Source organism: Sturnira hondurensis, unplaced genomic scaffold (assembly GCF_014824575.4).
Source record: "Sturnira hondurensis isolate 20B ecotype Veracruz unplaced genomic scaffold, ASM1482457v3 Scaffold0005220, whole genome shotgun sequence".
NCBI classification, from domain to species: Eukaryota; Metazoa; Chordata; class Mammalia; order Chiroptera; family Phyllostomidae; genus Sturnira; species Sturnira hondurensis.
The window spans coordinates 2,300,955-2,318,552 of NW_028077851.1; the positions used below are offsets into that span (position 1 = coordinate 2,300,955).

Here is a 17,598-nt window from a genome sequence, read left to right on the forward strand (position 1 = left end):
TACATCAAATTTTGTTCTCCAATAATATATAGAATTATTTGCTTATAGTTGGAAGAAGCAATCACATGGTTTGCTCAATGTGAAATAATCATGAAGCAAGAAGGCTAAGCCTCAAGTCTCTCAATACTATGTTCTCACAATCTCCCTTGCTCCAAGTGTTCTAAGTTCCACTAAAGCTTTTATCTTGAAGATTCATACTTTTGTGCTCATTTCTTAACTGGTGACTATCTAAGTAAATAGTTTTGTGTTTGAAGTGGAAAATATAAAAATGGTACAGTAGGAATAATTTTAGGTTAAGCTGATAACCATTAGGGCAGGCATCATGGCAATTATTTCAATGCTGACAAGAAATGCATGGGTACCTGTCTCATTTTTCTGATTCAGTTGCTAACAGTACTCTAAATGAAGCTTCAGTTCTTTGTGATAATTCTTTCCATTTAAGATTTTAAAATCAATTTGTTTTTTCTCAAATGTATTATTATACCCAATCTTATGTGTGGAGGAAAGTGTTGGGTGGGGGCATCTCTTTAAAAAACTTCAAATATAATTATTTAAACCTATCAGAATTGGAAATGACTAAAACAGAGTAGATGAAATAAATTCCTCCAAATGGAGCTTGTTAAAAGGAATTTACATTGTCTTCCCCCTCAACCATTAGCATTTCTTTATTTTTTTCAAATAGTTTTTTTATTTAATTATTGATTAATTATAGTTTTCTGTCTTTTACTCCCATCCCAGCCCACCCTCCCAGTGCTCCCCACCTCCCTCCCATTTCCACCCTTCTCAGTTGTTTTCCAGGTATCCTTTATATATGTTCCTCTAAATCCCTCCCCTTTTTCCCCCGAAATTCCCTCCCCTCTCTCCTCTAGTCACTGTCCCCCTGTTCTCTATTTCAGTGTCTTTGTTTTTATTTTAAATATAAGCAGCCAACATCGAGAAGTACTTTCAACTTACTTTGTAGTACTACCTCTTTGAGTTAAGATTGGAAAAAATGCTATTTGTGACCATTTATTTTTAGATATTGATCATCTCATCTTGCTGCAAAGGGAATAAAAATAATTAAAGTTGAGTGAAGAATAATTTGAAGTACAGCATATTTCAAAGTATAACCATTACCATAACTCCTCAGATGAGATTTCTTGAAAGCCTGGTAATAAAAGCACGCCCTAGATATTTTTTAATCTACACTTTGTTAATTCAAACTGGCCTCTTTTACTGGTAGCTAAGCTTAATTCCCATTTTCAGATATCATATACAATTCCAAGTGAATGCAGTGATTAGTATGTATGTAATAGATGAATGAGACCATTAGATGGGCACTGATCGTAAACTATGTAATTTACTTTAAACTATAATAAGCATTTGTATATGCTGTCCTCTTTCACCAAAGTAATATTTTTTAAATATACACTGCATTTTTTTTTGTTTTCCTGATAACTCAAATTCATTTTAAAAATTTAGAAAATACAGAAAAGTAGAGTCTAGACAAATGAAAGTCAGCCACAGTTCATTATCAAGAAAGAAACACAATTATTTTATTTCATTATTTTATCTATCATCTTCATTTCTGTATATTTTCATGTTAAAAAATTTAATAGACTTTATTTTTAGCCCTGACCAGTGTGGCTCAGTTGGTTGGTGTGTCATCCTAGAAAGTGAATGGTCGCCAGTTTGATTCCTGGTTAGGGCGCATGTCTGGGTTGTGGATTCATCCCCCTGGTCCAGGTGCACACAAGAGGCAACTGATCTATGTTTCTCTCTTACATCAGTGTTTCTATCCCTCTCTTTCTCCCTCCCTTCCCCTCTCTCTAACAATAAATAAATAAAATCTTAACAATTAATTGTCTTTATTTTTTAGAGAACTTTTAGGTTCCCGGAAAAATTGAGAAGTTATGGAAATTTCCCACATACCCGCTTCCCTCACACATGCACATCCTCTTTCCTATTGATAGATAGCAACAGACCATAGAGCTCAGAAAAACTCTGTACCAAAGATAGGACACTATATGAGTAGAAAAACAATAGATTATTTAAGAGATAATTAACAAACATTAATACATCATGCCTATATTAAAGTTTCCTCTAAAACATGTTTTGTTAGCAATATATATTTGTATAGTGTTTTAGAAGTTTTGTTCACTTCATTCTAGCATTGGAAAATGGTTATGAAGATCAAAACTCCCATTTTAACTAATGAGCAAACTTGAGATGTAAAGTAATGGGTATCTCTGGATATCTCTGGTGTTCTTACATGAACAGCAAAGACAGAATTGTAGCTTTTATATAGGAGGTGAAAGAAAAATAAATAACAATTCAAGTATTTAATTCCAAATTTTTCTTGGAAGAGTACAAACAACAAGTGCTAACCACAGGGGATAATTAGGGCTCAGGTCAACATATTTTAACAAGTATGTAATGAGAACCAACTACATATTAAAATTAATAAGGACACTGTTCCTATCTTTAAGAAGTTTACAATCTAAAGGAAGTCAGATCAATATTATTCACTGCAGAATACAACTGTTGTAGATGAGATGTGAAATGCTATGTAAAGTAAGTTTAAGGGATTTCTACCTCAGCCCACACAACAAAGAATTATAGCTAATAAGTCAATGACAGGAACAAAATACAATCATAAAAATAATAGAAAAGTATGGAGGAAAAAGGAAAGAAGAAAGAAAAAATAACTGACTATATTAAATACAAATGTTCAAAGTAGGTACAAACAGTTGTTTGTGTAAAAGTTTCATGAATGAGGTAGCATTTCCTAGAGGCCTTAAACATGGGACATAATTTTTTAGATAAATTTACTTAATTGTTGTTCAAGTACAGTTTTCTGTCTTTTACTCCCATCCCATCCCAGCCCCCCAATGCTCCCCACCTCCCTCCCATTTCCACCCCCCTTAGTTGTTGTCCATGTGTCCTTTATACTAGTTCCTGTAAATCCTTCCCCTTTTCCCCCTGAAATTCCCTCCCCTCTCCCCTCTGGTCAGTGTCTATAATTTTAACAGGTAAGGATAAAAAGATATATGGGGCATGTTCTGAGGAGACCTCACAACATAAAAAGATGACAATGAAAAATCTATTTTATGAACAATAAGTCATTGACATAAACTAGAGTACAACTGAGATACATGGGAGTACTGAAACATAAAACTGAAATAATGTTAGGACTATATTTTTGAGCCCTTTGACTTTCAAAGGGAGAAGTTTACAATCAAATACGAAATTAGTGGAACATTACTGAAAGTGACAAAATTGGAGCAGGGCTTTGAAATGTTAAGTCTGAAAGTGATTGATTCTATAGTTATAAGTAGATTAAATCAGGATGCTATAAATATATTTTTTAAAGATTTCACTCATTTATTTTTAGAGAGATGTGAAAGGAAGGAGAAAGAAGGGGAGAGATACATGGATTAGTTGTCTCTTGCACGCCCCCAACCAGGGTCCTGGCTCACAACCCAGGCATATGCCCTGACCCAGAATCAAACCAGCAACCTTTCAGTTTGCAGTACAACACCCAAACCACTGAGCCACAGCAATCTGGGTGAAGATATTCTTTACTAAGAGAACCTTCATCTTATATATCCTTTAAGGTATGACAGAAAAGACCTAAAGTAGGTGAATTAAGATATCAAGTCAGGCAGAATTTGGGATGGATTAAGCAAAGCAAGACAAGAAGCAAGACAATCACACCCATGTATAGTGGTTTTTATTAGAAGCATCTTAAAGGTGACATGTGAAACGGGAAATGTTATGGAATAATGAGAATGAAGTAGAAGAAACTGCAATAAATATTATGAGCTACTAAATGAAAAAAAAAAAGAAACCAGAAATAGACAGTGTTAGAGCAAAATGCTCGAAGAAGGGTAAGATATCCTCTTCCAAACAGAGTATGCAGTGGGTGGAGAATATTGGAGTATTTCAATTATCTGGAGTAATTTCATGTTTGGTCAAGATAGAATGTACTTAGAAGTTCAACCTGTAAAAGCATCTCTTTCTATTTTATCTAATGTTTCCTGATCTGTAAATAGAGAAACGTAAACTCATTATGTCTTGAAGCAAGATTCCTAAAGAGAATGTCAAGTCAAATAATGTAGCTGTTAAAAGGTGCTGTTGAGAGCACACACAAAACTATAGAGCAACATCAGAATGGCATGTGTTTTCTATCAAGTACTTGTCAATAGATGTTCCTACATTCTGGAAGCAAAAACTGAATCACTTGTTATAATATGTTAGGTTTTTTTAAATAGTGGAATAGGTGTTCTAGTCATATCTGATACAAATGCCACTTCTACCACTATACATTTCACCACATAAAATCTTAATTCACTTTGAAAATCATTTTGACTATTCTTCATAATATAACATCTGAAGGTGAGAGTCACAAAAGTTTGTTCAGTAACTCTTGAGTTCTAAACATGGAAAACTCCATTTCTCTCTTTTTAAAACTTTTTAAATTGAATTTATTGGGGTGACATTGGTTAACTCTGTTTCTGATCTCATTCTATACATAAAAGGTAAAAGAAAAGTAACTTTTTCCCCCCAAATCACTTTGTTTAACCCATCTTGATATGGGAAAATATTAGGTATGTATGAATTAAGTGAAAATGAATACAACTGTGTACTCTCCTTCAAGATCTTAAAGAAATACTATCCTAGTTGCCATTTAGAATCGCAGTCTTGGTTTATAAGGTAACCAAGAGTTAGCCAATTATTCAAAAGTAAACCTTAAACTGGCCACCCAGATCCAGATGTTTGGAAGAGACACAAGAAAAACACGTGCTTTCTGTCATAATTATTCTTGGAAATGAAGTTATTTTGTAAGTTTAACATGAGATGGATTGCATTCTCATGGAACTGACAATAAGTATGAGCTTCTCAGGTATGAAAAGTTGAGCAAATAAAAAACATCAAATATACTGAAGCATTTAAATCTATATTAATAAAATTTCTTATTTTAGAAAATACAAGCAATACAAGAAGCTCTTAATTATCACTGGTGATAAAAGATAGTGAATACAAGGATAAATTAAATCACTAACTCCCCAATAATCTTTGTATTATCACATTTCATCCTCTACTTTTCCTGTTTCTGTATCACTGGATAGGTTCATGAATAATGGCACCCTGACACCAGCAGCAAGAGACTGACATCAGTCTGACACAGAGTGGTGGCTGCAGGTCTCAAATCTCTCAGATGTGTTTTTTGTTATTAGATTTAAATAAATGTTTGTAGGATAGTACTAGCTGATCAACCTCTCTACCATTTTTCCATATCTTATGCCAAGCTTGGTACATTTTTATATTAGTTGTTCCACTCCTGAAGGCATTTGAATTGGGGATCCCTGACTTTGAAAACATTCATAGTAAAAAAAAATCAGGTAATGTAAGAGGTTCATGTAAATGTTTAAGGCTGTTGTGTACATTTGTTTCTATGTTTACCTACATAAGTGAAACTAATAACTGTACTAATAAGGAAATAATAGTGTCTCAGAGGAAGTCTCAGATTGTTATCCAAATGGGGTAATTCAGAGGGACATCCAAGATGGCTGCAGAGTAGCTGGAAGCCCCATCCACTTGCTCCCAGACCTGGACTAGTCTTGCAGCTAAACCACAGAACAATCAACTCGAAAATCCAGTGGAGAGTGAGTGAGAGTGCGTGTGCATGGTTATGTAGATGAAAGTGTGGAGAGTGTGTGAGTGAGCAAGAGCCTGCCCACCTGCAGGGCACCTGGTAGCAGGTAGCCTGGGCTCTCCAAGTGGAGCAACTGCTGCCACTGCTGTCCAACCTGGCACTTTTGACTGTGCAGATTCAGGGTGGCTGAGAATCGGCTCAGGAGCTGCGAGCTCCAGGAATTGAAGGACGGCTGGGGAGGTGCTGGCTCCAGAAACAGCATTGTGGGAGAAGGTCCACCCAAGGCTGAAAAGCTATGGAGAGAGAGGGGTCAACAGCCCTCTACTGCCCCATGTTATGGTATCACTGCAGGCTCCCAATGTCATCCATTGACAGATCCAGAGAGAAAACTATATCTAAAACTTTTGGAGACTCTGATGGGTGGTGGCCAACCCTCACTGAGAGAGAGTCTGATTTTGGGGAGGGGGAGTGCATGGAGAACAGGCCCCATAGGGTTTGGTGCTATAGCATGGGGGCCACACAAAAACCCTTTTAAAAGAGGAGCTGAGGCAAGACTCGGCAAGGACTCAGTGCTGGTATGCACATGTGCACGTGTGCATATGCACAGCGGCTCTGCTAGTGAAGAACTCAGAGGGATAGAATCATACTAAAGAGACTGTGGGACTCAACCCAGCATGACTGGCAAGCAGGGGACTATTCAGACTGGAGAAATCAAGCCAGAGGCTTCTGCAAGAGAGCAGCAGACTGGGGACTGGATGGCCAGGAACTGAATGCCTGAGATTTGCTGCAGCCAGTCAGATCCCCTCAAAGACAGGTGAGCCCAACTCCCACCTGCATGTTGCAGGAATATAGGCTCTGCAGGGAGGCCAGGCTCAGTAACCTCCTGCTGGGTACATTTCCACAGGGGAAAGGAGAAAAAGCTCTGAAAGGGCCCTTTACCAGACACTACGAGCTACACTGTTCCTTGGGCCCTCATCCACTAAACCCAGCAGAGCAAAGAGATTAGAGACAGGTGCCAACAAGGTGGGTTCAGGGCCCTACTCAGCCTCAGCATTTAGATAGAGTTGCTGTCAGCACCAAGCAGGAAAGACTGCCCCCTTTACACAGATTGGACACTTACAGGAAATGGACAGCTAATTCACCAGAAACCATACTTTATTGGAAAGAATCTGGAACAGACCAAGATGTGTGGTGAGAGGACAGTGAAAACATGCCCACCATCTTCCCTGAAGACTGATTAATGTACCTCTTGGAGTGATCCAGGGTTTCCACCCTCCTGATCACACCAGAGGCCTGCTCTGGAGGAAGGTGAAGGAGGCACTGGCAATCCTCTCAGGTTGTTAAACGAACCACTCCTGGTCCCTGGCCTGATGGAGGGCTGGCAGAGCAGAGGAGGGGATCCATCCAAATCTGAAGGATACAGCCATAGACTGTATATTACTTGTAGTCTCAAACAGGCTGCCTAGGGCTAGACTAAGACACCACCTGATATTACCAGGGGTGGATTCAGAAAGAGAAGACAGTGACAAGCACTAGAATTTACTGAGATGAATTCCATCATGCTCTTCTCCATGATTTGGACTATTTGCTCTCCTGCATAGCTTTTTAACATTAATTTATTTTCCTTCAAGTTTGTGCCCATTATGTCACTAGTTTTTATATTTCAGCTTATTTCAAATTTCAAATTTTGCTCTTCCCTTATCTTACTCCATTCTACCTTCTTCTTTCCTCTTCATACTTTTGTGTTAAATTTTATTTTTTTTCTTGCTACAACTGGATTCTATTCCACATTCTTAGTATTCCCCTGCCTGCCTCTCAAAATCATTTTTCTTGTCATTAGTCATCTCACTATCATTGTCCTGTTCTTAAAATACCCTTATTCTCTGTCCACCTTTATGATTTTTGCTCATTGGTTGTGGATATAGGTGTTGTTGAATTTCTTCAATTTTATTTCTAGATCTTCACTGTTTTTGAATTTCAAATTTTACTGTTCCCCTCTCCTACTCCATTTTGCTTTACTCATGCCTTTTTTTGTTTGTTTTAAATTTTCCACATCTTAGCCTGGTGTTCATTCCTCACTCTTAGTATTCCTCCTCTCTCTAACTTCTCAAAATCACTTTTCTTTCCTCTAGACATCTCTTAAGCTTTTCTTTCTTTCTTGTTTCCCTCTTAGTCCCATCCCACATATATCAATTTTTAAAAAATGTTTTTAAAGATTTTGTTTATTTATTTTTAGAGAGAAGGGAAGGGAAGGAGAAAGAGAGGGAGAGAAACATCAATGTGTGGTTGCTTCTCATGTACCCCCTACTGGGGATCTGGCCTGCAACCCGGGCATGTGCCCTGACTGGGAATCAAACTGGTGACCCTTTGGTTCCCAGCCTGCACTCAATCCACTGAGCCACACCAGCCAGGGCCCACATATATCAATTTTTGATCATTTGTTGTTGATATTATGTGGTAGATCTTTTCCTCCAATGTGGCTCACATTTTTCTCACTATATATTTTTTATTTGTTTTGTTTAAGCCTAATACTATATGCTTCCCTTCACTTACTCCATTCTGCCTTCTTCCCTCCCTTTTTTATTTATGATCTAAATTTTGTTTTCTTTCGTTCTTTGTCTTGTTTCTATTCTCTACTCTTATTATTTCTCCTCCCTCTACTCTGTCAAATTAATTTTTCTTTCAGCTAGTCATCTCATGTTCTATTTTCCTTTCTTATAATAGTCTTAATCTCTTTACACCTTTATTAATATTTGCTCATTTGCTGTTTATAGTATGGTGGTGGGTGGGGGTTATTTTTACAGGTGTGGGTTTATTTCCTGGGTTGTTGGGTTTGTTCTGGCAGCACCTTTACAACAGCATACAAGACATGGTGGGTGGAACGATTCTCAATCAGCCAGCTGGAGGGAAGGACTCACCAAAGAATGACCCAACAACAACCAAAACCCAATTACAACCAGAGAGCCCACAAAAACAGCAAAAAGGGCATCCCATGAGCATCAATCTCAAATCAAGGAGACTGTACCACCGTGTTCCACAGGTCTCCTACCACAGAAAGTTATACCAAGACAGAGAGTCAAAGCAGATCAATTTAATAGGCAGAAACAATTAAGAAGAGTCACATAAAAAGCAAAGAAAAAGAAACAACCCATAATCAAAAGGAAAGGAGGTATCCCCAAAAAAGAGTGCTAAATGAAAGGCACTCTTTTGAGTGCAAGCAAACTATCAGACACTGAGTTCAAAATAGTGGTTATAAGGATGCTCCAGGAGCTCAGTGAGAACTACAAGGAACTCCTTGGAAGCTATAAGGAACTTACTGTGAACTACATGACATGAAAAAGGACACAGAAACTATCAATAAGAGCCAGGAGGAAATGAAGAATACAATATATGAAATGAAGAATACATTAGAAGGGGTTAAAAGCAGGCTAGATGAACCAGAGGATCAAATCAGTGAATTGGAAGGCAGATAAAAAATTCCTAGACAGAGCAAAAAAGTGAAAAAAGATACAAAAGAATGAAGAGGGTTTAAGGGAGCTGCAGGACAACATGAAACATAATAATACTTGTATAACAGGGACCAGAAGAAAAGAAGCATGAGATAGAAAACCTGTTTGAAAAAGTAATGACAGAAAACTTCCCTAACTTGATGAGATAAAGTCATGAAAGTCCAGGAATCACAGAGGGTTCCAATTAAGAAGAACCCAAAGAGGCCCACTCCAAGACATATCATAATTAAAATGGCAAAATTCAAAGACAGAATCTTAAAAGCAGCAAGGAAGAAAGAGCTGGTAATATAAAAGAAAGCCCCTATAAGGCCATCAGTTGATTACTCAACAGAAACACTAAAGCCAGTAGGGAATGGCAAGTATTCCAAGTGATGAAAAGCAAAGGCCTGCACCCAAGACTAGTCTACCCAGCAAAGCTCTCATTTAAAATTGAAGGCAAAGTAAGAAATTTTCTAGACAAAAGAAGGCCAAAGTATACACTTCCACCAAACCAGCAGTACAAGAGATTCTAAAGGAACTACTTTAAGACAATGAAGTAAAAGAGTGAGAGAGAGAGGAACATAGGTACAAAGGGGGAAAATGGCAATAGTAAGTACCTATCAATAATAACCTCATACTCAACATAATACTCAATGGGCAAAAACTAAAAGCTTTTCCCTTAGGATCTGGAACAAGACAAAGGTGTCTGCTTTCATCACTTTTATTCAGCATAGTACTAGAAGTTCTAGCTACAGCAATCAGACAAAAAAAAAAGATCTAAAAAAGGCATTCAAATAAGAAAAAAGGAATTAAAATTCTCATTATTTGCAGATGACATGGCAATATACACAGAAAACCCTATAGGCTCCACCAAAAAACTATTTGAGCCCTGGCTGGTGTAGCTCAGTGGATGGAGTGTGGGCCTGCAAACTAAAGGATCGTGGTTCGATTCCCAGTCAGGGCATATGCCTGGGTTGTAGGCTAGTTCCCAGCAGAGATGCACAAACGGCAACCATACATTGATATTTCTCTCCCTCTCTCTTACCCTGCCCCTCTGAAGATAAATAAATAAAATTAAAAAAAACTATTTGATATAATAAGTGAATTGGCAAAATAGCTAAATACAGTGAATATGCAAAAATTGAAGGCATTATTGTATACCAACAATGAAATACCAGAAACAGAAACTAGGAAAAATCCTATTTACTCTAACAACAAGAACAATAAAGTACCTAACAACAAACTTAACCAAAGAAGTAAAAGACCTGTACACAAAAAACTACAGAACACTGATGAAAGAAATTAAGCAAGATACAAATAAATGGGACCACAAACTGTTTCATGGGTTTGAGTACGACCAAGAGATAGCCAACCTATCAGATGCATAGTTCAAAACACTGGTGATCAGGATGCTCACAGAATTGGTTGACTTTGGTGGCAAATTAGATGAAAAAATGAAGGCTATGTTAAGTGAAATGAAGGATGAAGGAAATGCACAGGGAACCAATAGTGATGGGAAGGAAACTCAGACTCAAATCAATGGAGTGGACCAGAAGGAAGAACAAAACATCCAACCAGAAAGGAATGAAGAAACAAGAATTCAAAAAATGAGGAGAGGCTTAGGAACCTCCAGGACATCTTTAAACGTTCCAACACCCAAATTATAGGGGTACCAGAAGGGGAAAAGAAACAGCCACAAGTGGAAAACTTATTTGAACAAATAATAAAGGAGAACTTCCCCAATCTGGCAAAGGGAATAGACTTCCAGGAAGTCCAGGAAGCTCAGAGAGTGCCAAAGAAGTTGGACCCAAGGAGGAACCCACCAAGGCACATCATAATTACATTAGCCAAGATTAAAATGAAGGAGAGAATTCTAGAAGCAGCAAGAGATAAGGGGACAATCGCCTACAAAGGAGTGCCCATCAGACTGTCAGCAGATTTCTCAAGAGACCTTACAGGCAAGAAGGGGCTGGAAAGAAGTATTCCAAGTCATGAAATCCAAAGACCTACATCCAAGATTGCTCTATCCAGCAAAGCTTTCATTTAGAATGGAAGGGCAGATAAAGTGCTTCTCAGATAAGGTCAAGTTAAAGGAGTTCATTATCACCAGGCCCTTATTATATGAAATGTAAAAGGGACTGATCTAAGAAAAAGAAGATAAAAAACATGTATAGTAAAATGATAGAAAATTTACAGTTATTAAAAACCACACCTAAAACAAAAACAGAAACAACATAAGCAAACAACTAGAACAGGAACAGAACCACAGAATTGGAGATCACATGGAGGGTTAGCAACAGGGGAATGGGAAGAGGAGAGAGGGGGAAAAGGTACAGAGAATAAGCAGCATAGATAGTAGCTAATAAATTAACAGAAGGAAAGTTTGTTAATACCTGTTGTACGATTGTTGTCAATTCCAAGCAGAGCTGTATGACATTATTCCTTGTAACTGAATAGTCTGTGACAGCAGCAAATGGTGACCTATAAAGCAAAAACAAAAGCTATGATTAATAGAAATAATTTTGATATGTTCTAAAAAGTACAATAACCTAAAATAAGATTTCTAGTAATATGAAATAAATTGTTTATAGTGATAAAAATATTTAGGACATAGTTATAAATTGAGGGAGATTCTTGGAAGAAAATTATATTCAAGAAACGTTTGTTTTTCCATCAAATTTCTCTCTTTTTTTAGTTCTTAATATTTAGAAGTTCTTTGGTATTTCTTACAAGGTCTCTTTACTACATCTAAAACAAATCAACCAAAAAAAGGAGTATATTAGGCAAAAACAACTTTGTAATTTACTTTCAAGTGAAGTGAAGATTTTGAGTATGGTATCTTTTTGAAATATTCACAATTAAGCACTAGTAAATGATAACTAACACTTACTGAGGACTTACTATGTGCCAATTACTGTTCTAAATGCTTTACATGTACTAAATAATTTTCACAACAACTCTTGTAAGATAGGCATTATTATTATTCCCATTTTACAGATGGGAAACCTGAGGTAGAAAAAAGGTTGAATGCCAATCAGGTTTTTGTGAGGCCAAAACTTACAGGATTTGAGAGACCCAGTTTACAGAAAACAAACAAAATCACAAATATAAAAGAAATTATGGAGGTAAAATGTTAGTCATATTACTGAAATCTTAATCTATTAATCTCTCTTTAGGCAATTTAATAGAAATGCTTTTAATAGAACTGTTTTGTGGCTACAAACTGATTTTTTAAAGGTTTTATTTATTTTTAGAGAGAGGGGAAGGGAGGGAGAAAGAGAGGGAGAGAAACATTGATTGCTTGCCTCCCACACTTCCCCAACTGAGGACCTGGCCCACAACCCAGGCATGTGCCCTAACTGGGAATTGAACTGGTGACCTTTTGCTTTTGTGGGATGACACCCAACCAAGTGAGCCACACCAGTCAGGGCACCAACTGAATATAACTCTCTTCTAGAAAACTCTACAACTCAAGCACCTCCCACTGTTACAAATGTCCATATAAGAGAGAGGTCCTTTATTGGTTATATACTTTTAAAACAGATTTTTTCATTTATATTTTTTTAAATTTTGGTCATTCTAATATCTATGAAATGGCATATCACCACGGATTTAATTTGAATATCCCCAGTAGTTATATATATTTTCCATATAGATGTTAAATATTTTCTATATCTCATAGTTATCAATATTCCTCTAACAAATTTCTAATCAGTAATGATGCTGAACATCTTTATTTGCATATCTACTATACATATATACTCTTTAGTGAAATATCTGCTCAAGCCCTATGCCCATTTTCTATTGGATTCTTGGTAATTTTACTATTGAGTTTAGGGAGTTCTAAATATATTCTTTATGCAAGTCCTTCATGAAATAAGTGATCTATAATATTCCTTCTCAGCCAATGACTTGGCTTTTCATCCTCTCAAACAGCATCTTTAGGCAATCAAAGGTTTTTAATGAATTTATCCATAATTTCTTTTCTGGTGTTATATATAAGAAATACTCACCCTAATGTAAGTCAATTTTTCTTTTAACATTTTATAATTTTATTTTCTACATTTGGATTTATGATTCATTTTAGTAACCTTTTATATAAGCTGTGAGGTTTGGGTCAAGGTTTACTTTTTTCTTAAGCCTGTCCAAGTGTTCCACCAGCATTTGTTGAAAGACTGTCCATTCTCCACTGAATTGCTTTTGCTCCTTTGTCAAAAATCAGCTAACTGTACTTATAAAGGTATAGTTCTGAATTTTCTATGTGTCTATCCTGCTACCAATACCACAGTTTTGATTACTGAAGTTATATAATACTTAAAATCAGGTAAATTAATTTCTTTTCCTAACTATCCTCGTTCCTTTGCTTTTAGTATAAATTTTAGAATCATATTGTATATAGCTATAAACAATCATGCTGGAATTTTTATGTGATTTTCTTTGAACCTATAGGGAGATTTGAGGAGAACTGACATCTTTACTAAGCTGAGTCTTTTAATACATGAATACAGTATATATCTCCATTTATTTAGGTCTTGTTTGATTTCATACATAAGGGTTTTACAGTTTTCATGTACAGATCCTGTAGAAATTTTGCTAAATTTATATGTAGGCATCTCATTATTTTTGGAGTAACTATAAATTATAGTATGCTTTTAATTTTGGTGTCCAATTTTTCATTGCTATAATATAGGAATATCATTAATTTTTGTGTATAGACTTTGTATCCTACAGTTTTGCAAAATTTCCTTACTAGTTCTAAAATACATTTTATATATATATATATATATATATATATATATATATATATATATATATATATATAAAATCTCCTAGAATTTTCTTTTTTGGTAATTCAGTTTTAATTTATTTGCACGATGTTTTCTTTGTGATCCAGATATATTAAAATGCAAACAAAATTAACTTTTTACTATATATATATATCAGGGACTGGCACTAAAATGTTTTTCAAACTGCAAATGAGTTACATAAATGAAATATCAAATGGAGATCCAGTTATCAAAATGAAAGCACTCAACATATTAAAAGTTCACAATTATTTGTTTAGAGTTCATAAAAAGTCAGCTTGATTTAAAGAACTATTGCAGAGATTTGAATAGATTGTTAACTTATAAAATTAAAAAGCTTGAAACAAATATTAAAAAGAAATAGATGCCTTTATTAGAATGGTGTTAGCCTTTAAATAAGTAAAATTTGGTAATCAAATTACTAATTTTTAATAAGAAATGACACTACAGAATTGCAATACAGGTTCAACAGTCTTGTCTTTACTTTTCCTGTAAAGCAACAAATAGAATGCAAGTAATCAGAAAGCACTACTAGGTATCAGTTCATCCAAGACACTAGCTTCTTAGTCCCAAAAGCACTTACAAAGAAAACCACTGGGACAGCACAGGGGGATGGAAGTAATAACTGGAATCCCATGAGCATGTGTGTATGTCAGTATCTTAGAATTTGCTACACCCAGACATACATTATCTGCAAATAGGGCAAGATTTACTTTTTTCCTTTCCAATCTCTGTTTTTCATTTCCTTTTCTTGCCTACTACACCAAATATTACTTCCCACACATTATTAAATAGTAAGAGTGAGAGTACACAGCCTAACCTTTTTCCCAATCTTGGGAGGAAAGTATTCAACCTTCCACAATGAAGTATAGAGTTAGCCATTGCTTTTTATACATGCTTTGTATCAGTTGAGGTATTACCGCTCTATTCCTATGTTGCTGAGAATTTCTCTAATTGGGCATAGGATTCCACCAAATGTTTTTTTTTACAATAATGAAAGTATCATACAATATTTGTTCACAAGCCCATTGATGTGGTGGAATATACTGATTTATTTCCAAGTGCTGAAGCAGCCTAGCATATCTGGAATAAATCCCATTTAATATTTGCAAAAAATTCTATTTATATGCAGTTGAATATGATTTACCAATATTCTGTCAAAGATTTTAACATGTAAGTTCATTAGAAATAGACTTCCAGCCAAGATGGAGCCGTAGGTAGATATGCTTCACCTCCTCACACAACCATAAGAAGGAAATTTTCTTCTTTTTTATGGCCAAGTAGTATTCTATTGTGTAAATTTCCCATAGTTGTTTTATCCACTCATCTACTGATGGACACTTGGGCTGCTTCCTTATCTTGGCAATTGTAAATAATGCTACAATGAACAGATTTCTGCTCCTTTATCATTATTATTTTTTCCCTTCTGCTTGCTTTGGGCTTATTTTGCTATTATTTTCTATTTTCTTAAGTTTTATTTTGTTATAAGAATACTTAACCTGAGATTTACCCTTTTAACAAAATGTTAAGTGTACAAGACAGTTCTGTTTACTCTAGGTACACTCTACAACAGATCTCTAGAACACATTCATCTTGCTTAATTGAAACTTTATGCCAGTTGATCAGCGAATATTTTCTATTTTCTTGAGATGGAAGGTTAAATAATTAATTTAAGATTTTTTTCGGATATAAGTATTTTGTGCTATACTTCCCTTTCAGCACTGTTTTGTGTGCCACAAAAATTGTTTGTTTTATTTTCATTCTGTTTAATGTATTTATTTTTATTTCCCTCGAGGCTTCCTTTTTTATTCATGGGTTAAGAAATATGTTGTTTGAATTCTAGTTTTATTCCATTACTGTTAAAGAAGACTTTCTGATTTAAATTCATTTTTTAAAATTTAGATCATTGCTCAATTTATTTTTTTCTTTTTTAAATTTAATTCTTATTCAAGTACAGTTTTCTGTCTTATATTCCCAGCCCTGCCCCCCCCAGTGCTTCCCACCTCCCTCCCATTTCCGCCCCACCTTAGTTATTGTCCATGTGTTCTTTATACTTATTCATGTGAGTCCCTCCCCTTTTCCCCTATGATTCTCTCCCCTCTCCTCTCTGGACCCTGTCAGCCTGTTCCATATTTGAATGTCATTGGTCATATTTTGCTTGCTTGTTTGTTTTGTTGTTTAGATTCCTGTTAAAGGTGAGATCATATGATATTTGTCTTTCACCGCCTGGCTTATTTCGCTCAGCATAATGCTTTCCAGTTCCATCCATGATGTTGCAAAGGGTAGGAGCTCCTTCTTCCTTTCTGCAGCATAGAATTCCATTGTGTAAATGTACCATAGCTTTTTGATCCAGTCATTTACCAATGGGCATCTAGGTTGCATCCAACTCTTGGCTATTGTAAATTGTGCTGCTATGAACATTGGGGTGCATAGGTTCTTTTGGATTGGTGTTTTAGGGTTCTAAGGATATACTCCTAATAGTGGAATTGCTGGGTCAAAAGGCACGTTCATTTTTAGTTTTCTTAGAAAATTCCATACTGTTTTCCATAATGGTTGTACCAGTCTGCAATCCCACCAACAGTGAACTAGAGTCCCCTTTTCCCCACAACCTCTCCAGCACTTCTTTGTTTCTTTGTTTATGATAGCCATTCTGACTGGTGTTAAGTGGTATCTTATTGTGGTTTTAATTTGCATCTCTCTGATAGCTAGCAATATCGAACATCTTTAAATTCTTTTAAATATATTGAAGTTTGTTTTATGATGCAGGTCTATCTTGGTGAATGTTCTATAGGCACTTGAAAAGAATTTGTATTCTGCTGTTGTTGGATCAAATGCTCTAAAAATGTCAATTATAACATGTTGTTTGATGGTGTTGTTCATCAGTTCTAATTCTTACTGATTTTCTGTCTAGTAGTTTTACCATTTTTTTGAGATAGTGGAGATGAAGTAGCTAACTATGATTGTATATATGTCTCTTCTAGTTCAGTAAGTTGTTGTTTCATGTACTTGGAAGTTCTGTTGCTTGGTATATACAACTTATCAGCCATATTTGTTCCTTTTTGAGTTGTCATATGACTATCTAATATATTTTGGTGCTTTTTATTTTAATTTAAATGTAATATTCACATAATACACATTAACCCTCAGCTTCTCATATTTGTTTGTAAGTATTTTTCCTAGTTTGTCTTTGGTCTTATACTTTGTCATGGTTTTCAGTTTTATGTAGTCAAAGTCAAATAGTATATTTCTTCTATTTTAATCTTAATAAGTTGAATCTAGAAGTCATTTTTATGTATATTTCCTACTATTTTTTCTTATGAATTTATGTTTCCCACTTAAGTAAATGACACACCTAAAATGGTTTTAGTGATCAGGCAGTGTGCTATCATTATTTATTTTCCAAAACCTTAACTAAGTGCTACAGTACCACTTATTAAATTACCCTTTCTTTTTCCAGCGATTCTAACATTGTTTTCTAAATGACTCTATATACCACAGTCTATTGTAAACAGTCTAATAATCTGTTTATTCCTATTCCAACACTCAGTATATTTTAATATGTATATACTAATCTTATTTTTTTAAATATAATTTTTATTTAATTCTTGTTCAAGTACAGGTTTCTGTCTTATATTCCCAACCCTGCCCGCCCCCCACCCCATGCTCC

The 17,598-nt window shown here is 35.5% G+C and overlaps 1 protein-coding gene across 4 annotated transcripts in view; it reads right to left on the reverse strand.

The window, feature by feature from the left end:
- The window catches only part of CNKSR2 (connector enhancer of kinase suppressor of Ras 2), a 301,559-nt gene that overhangs the window by 211,963 nt on the left and 71,998 nt on the right, over window positions 1–17,598 (reverse strand). For all 4 annotated transcript variants that reach the window (XM_037046241.1, XM_037046240.1, XM_037046238.1 and 1 more), the window contains exon 4: window positions 11,520–11,607. In XM_037046241.1, the coding sequence (XP_036902136.1) occupies window positions 11,520–11,607 (88 nt within the window). The remainder of the gene's footprint in view (window positions 1–11,519; window positions 11,608–17,598) is intronic.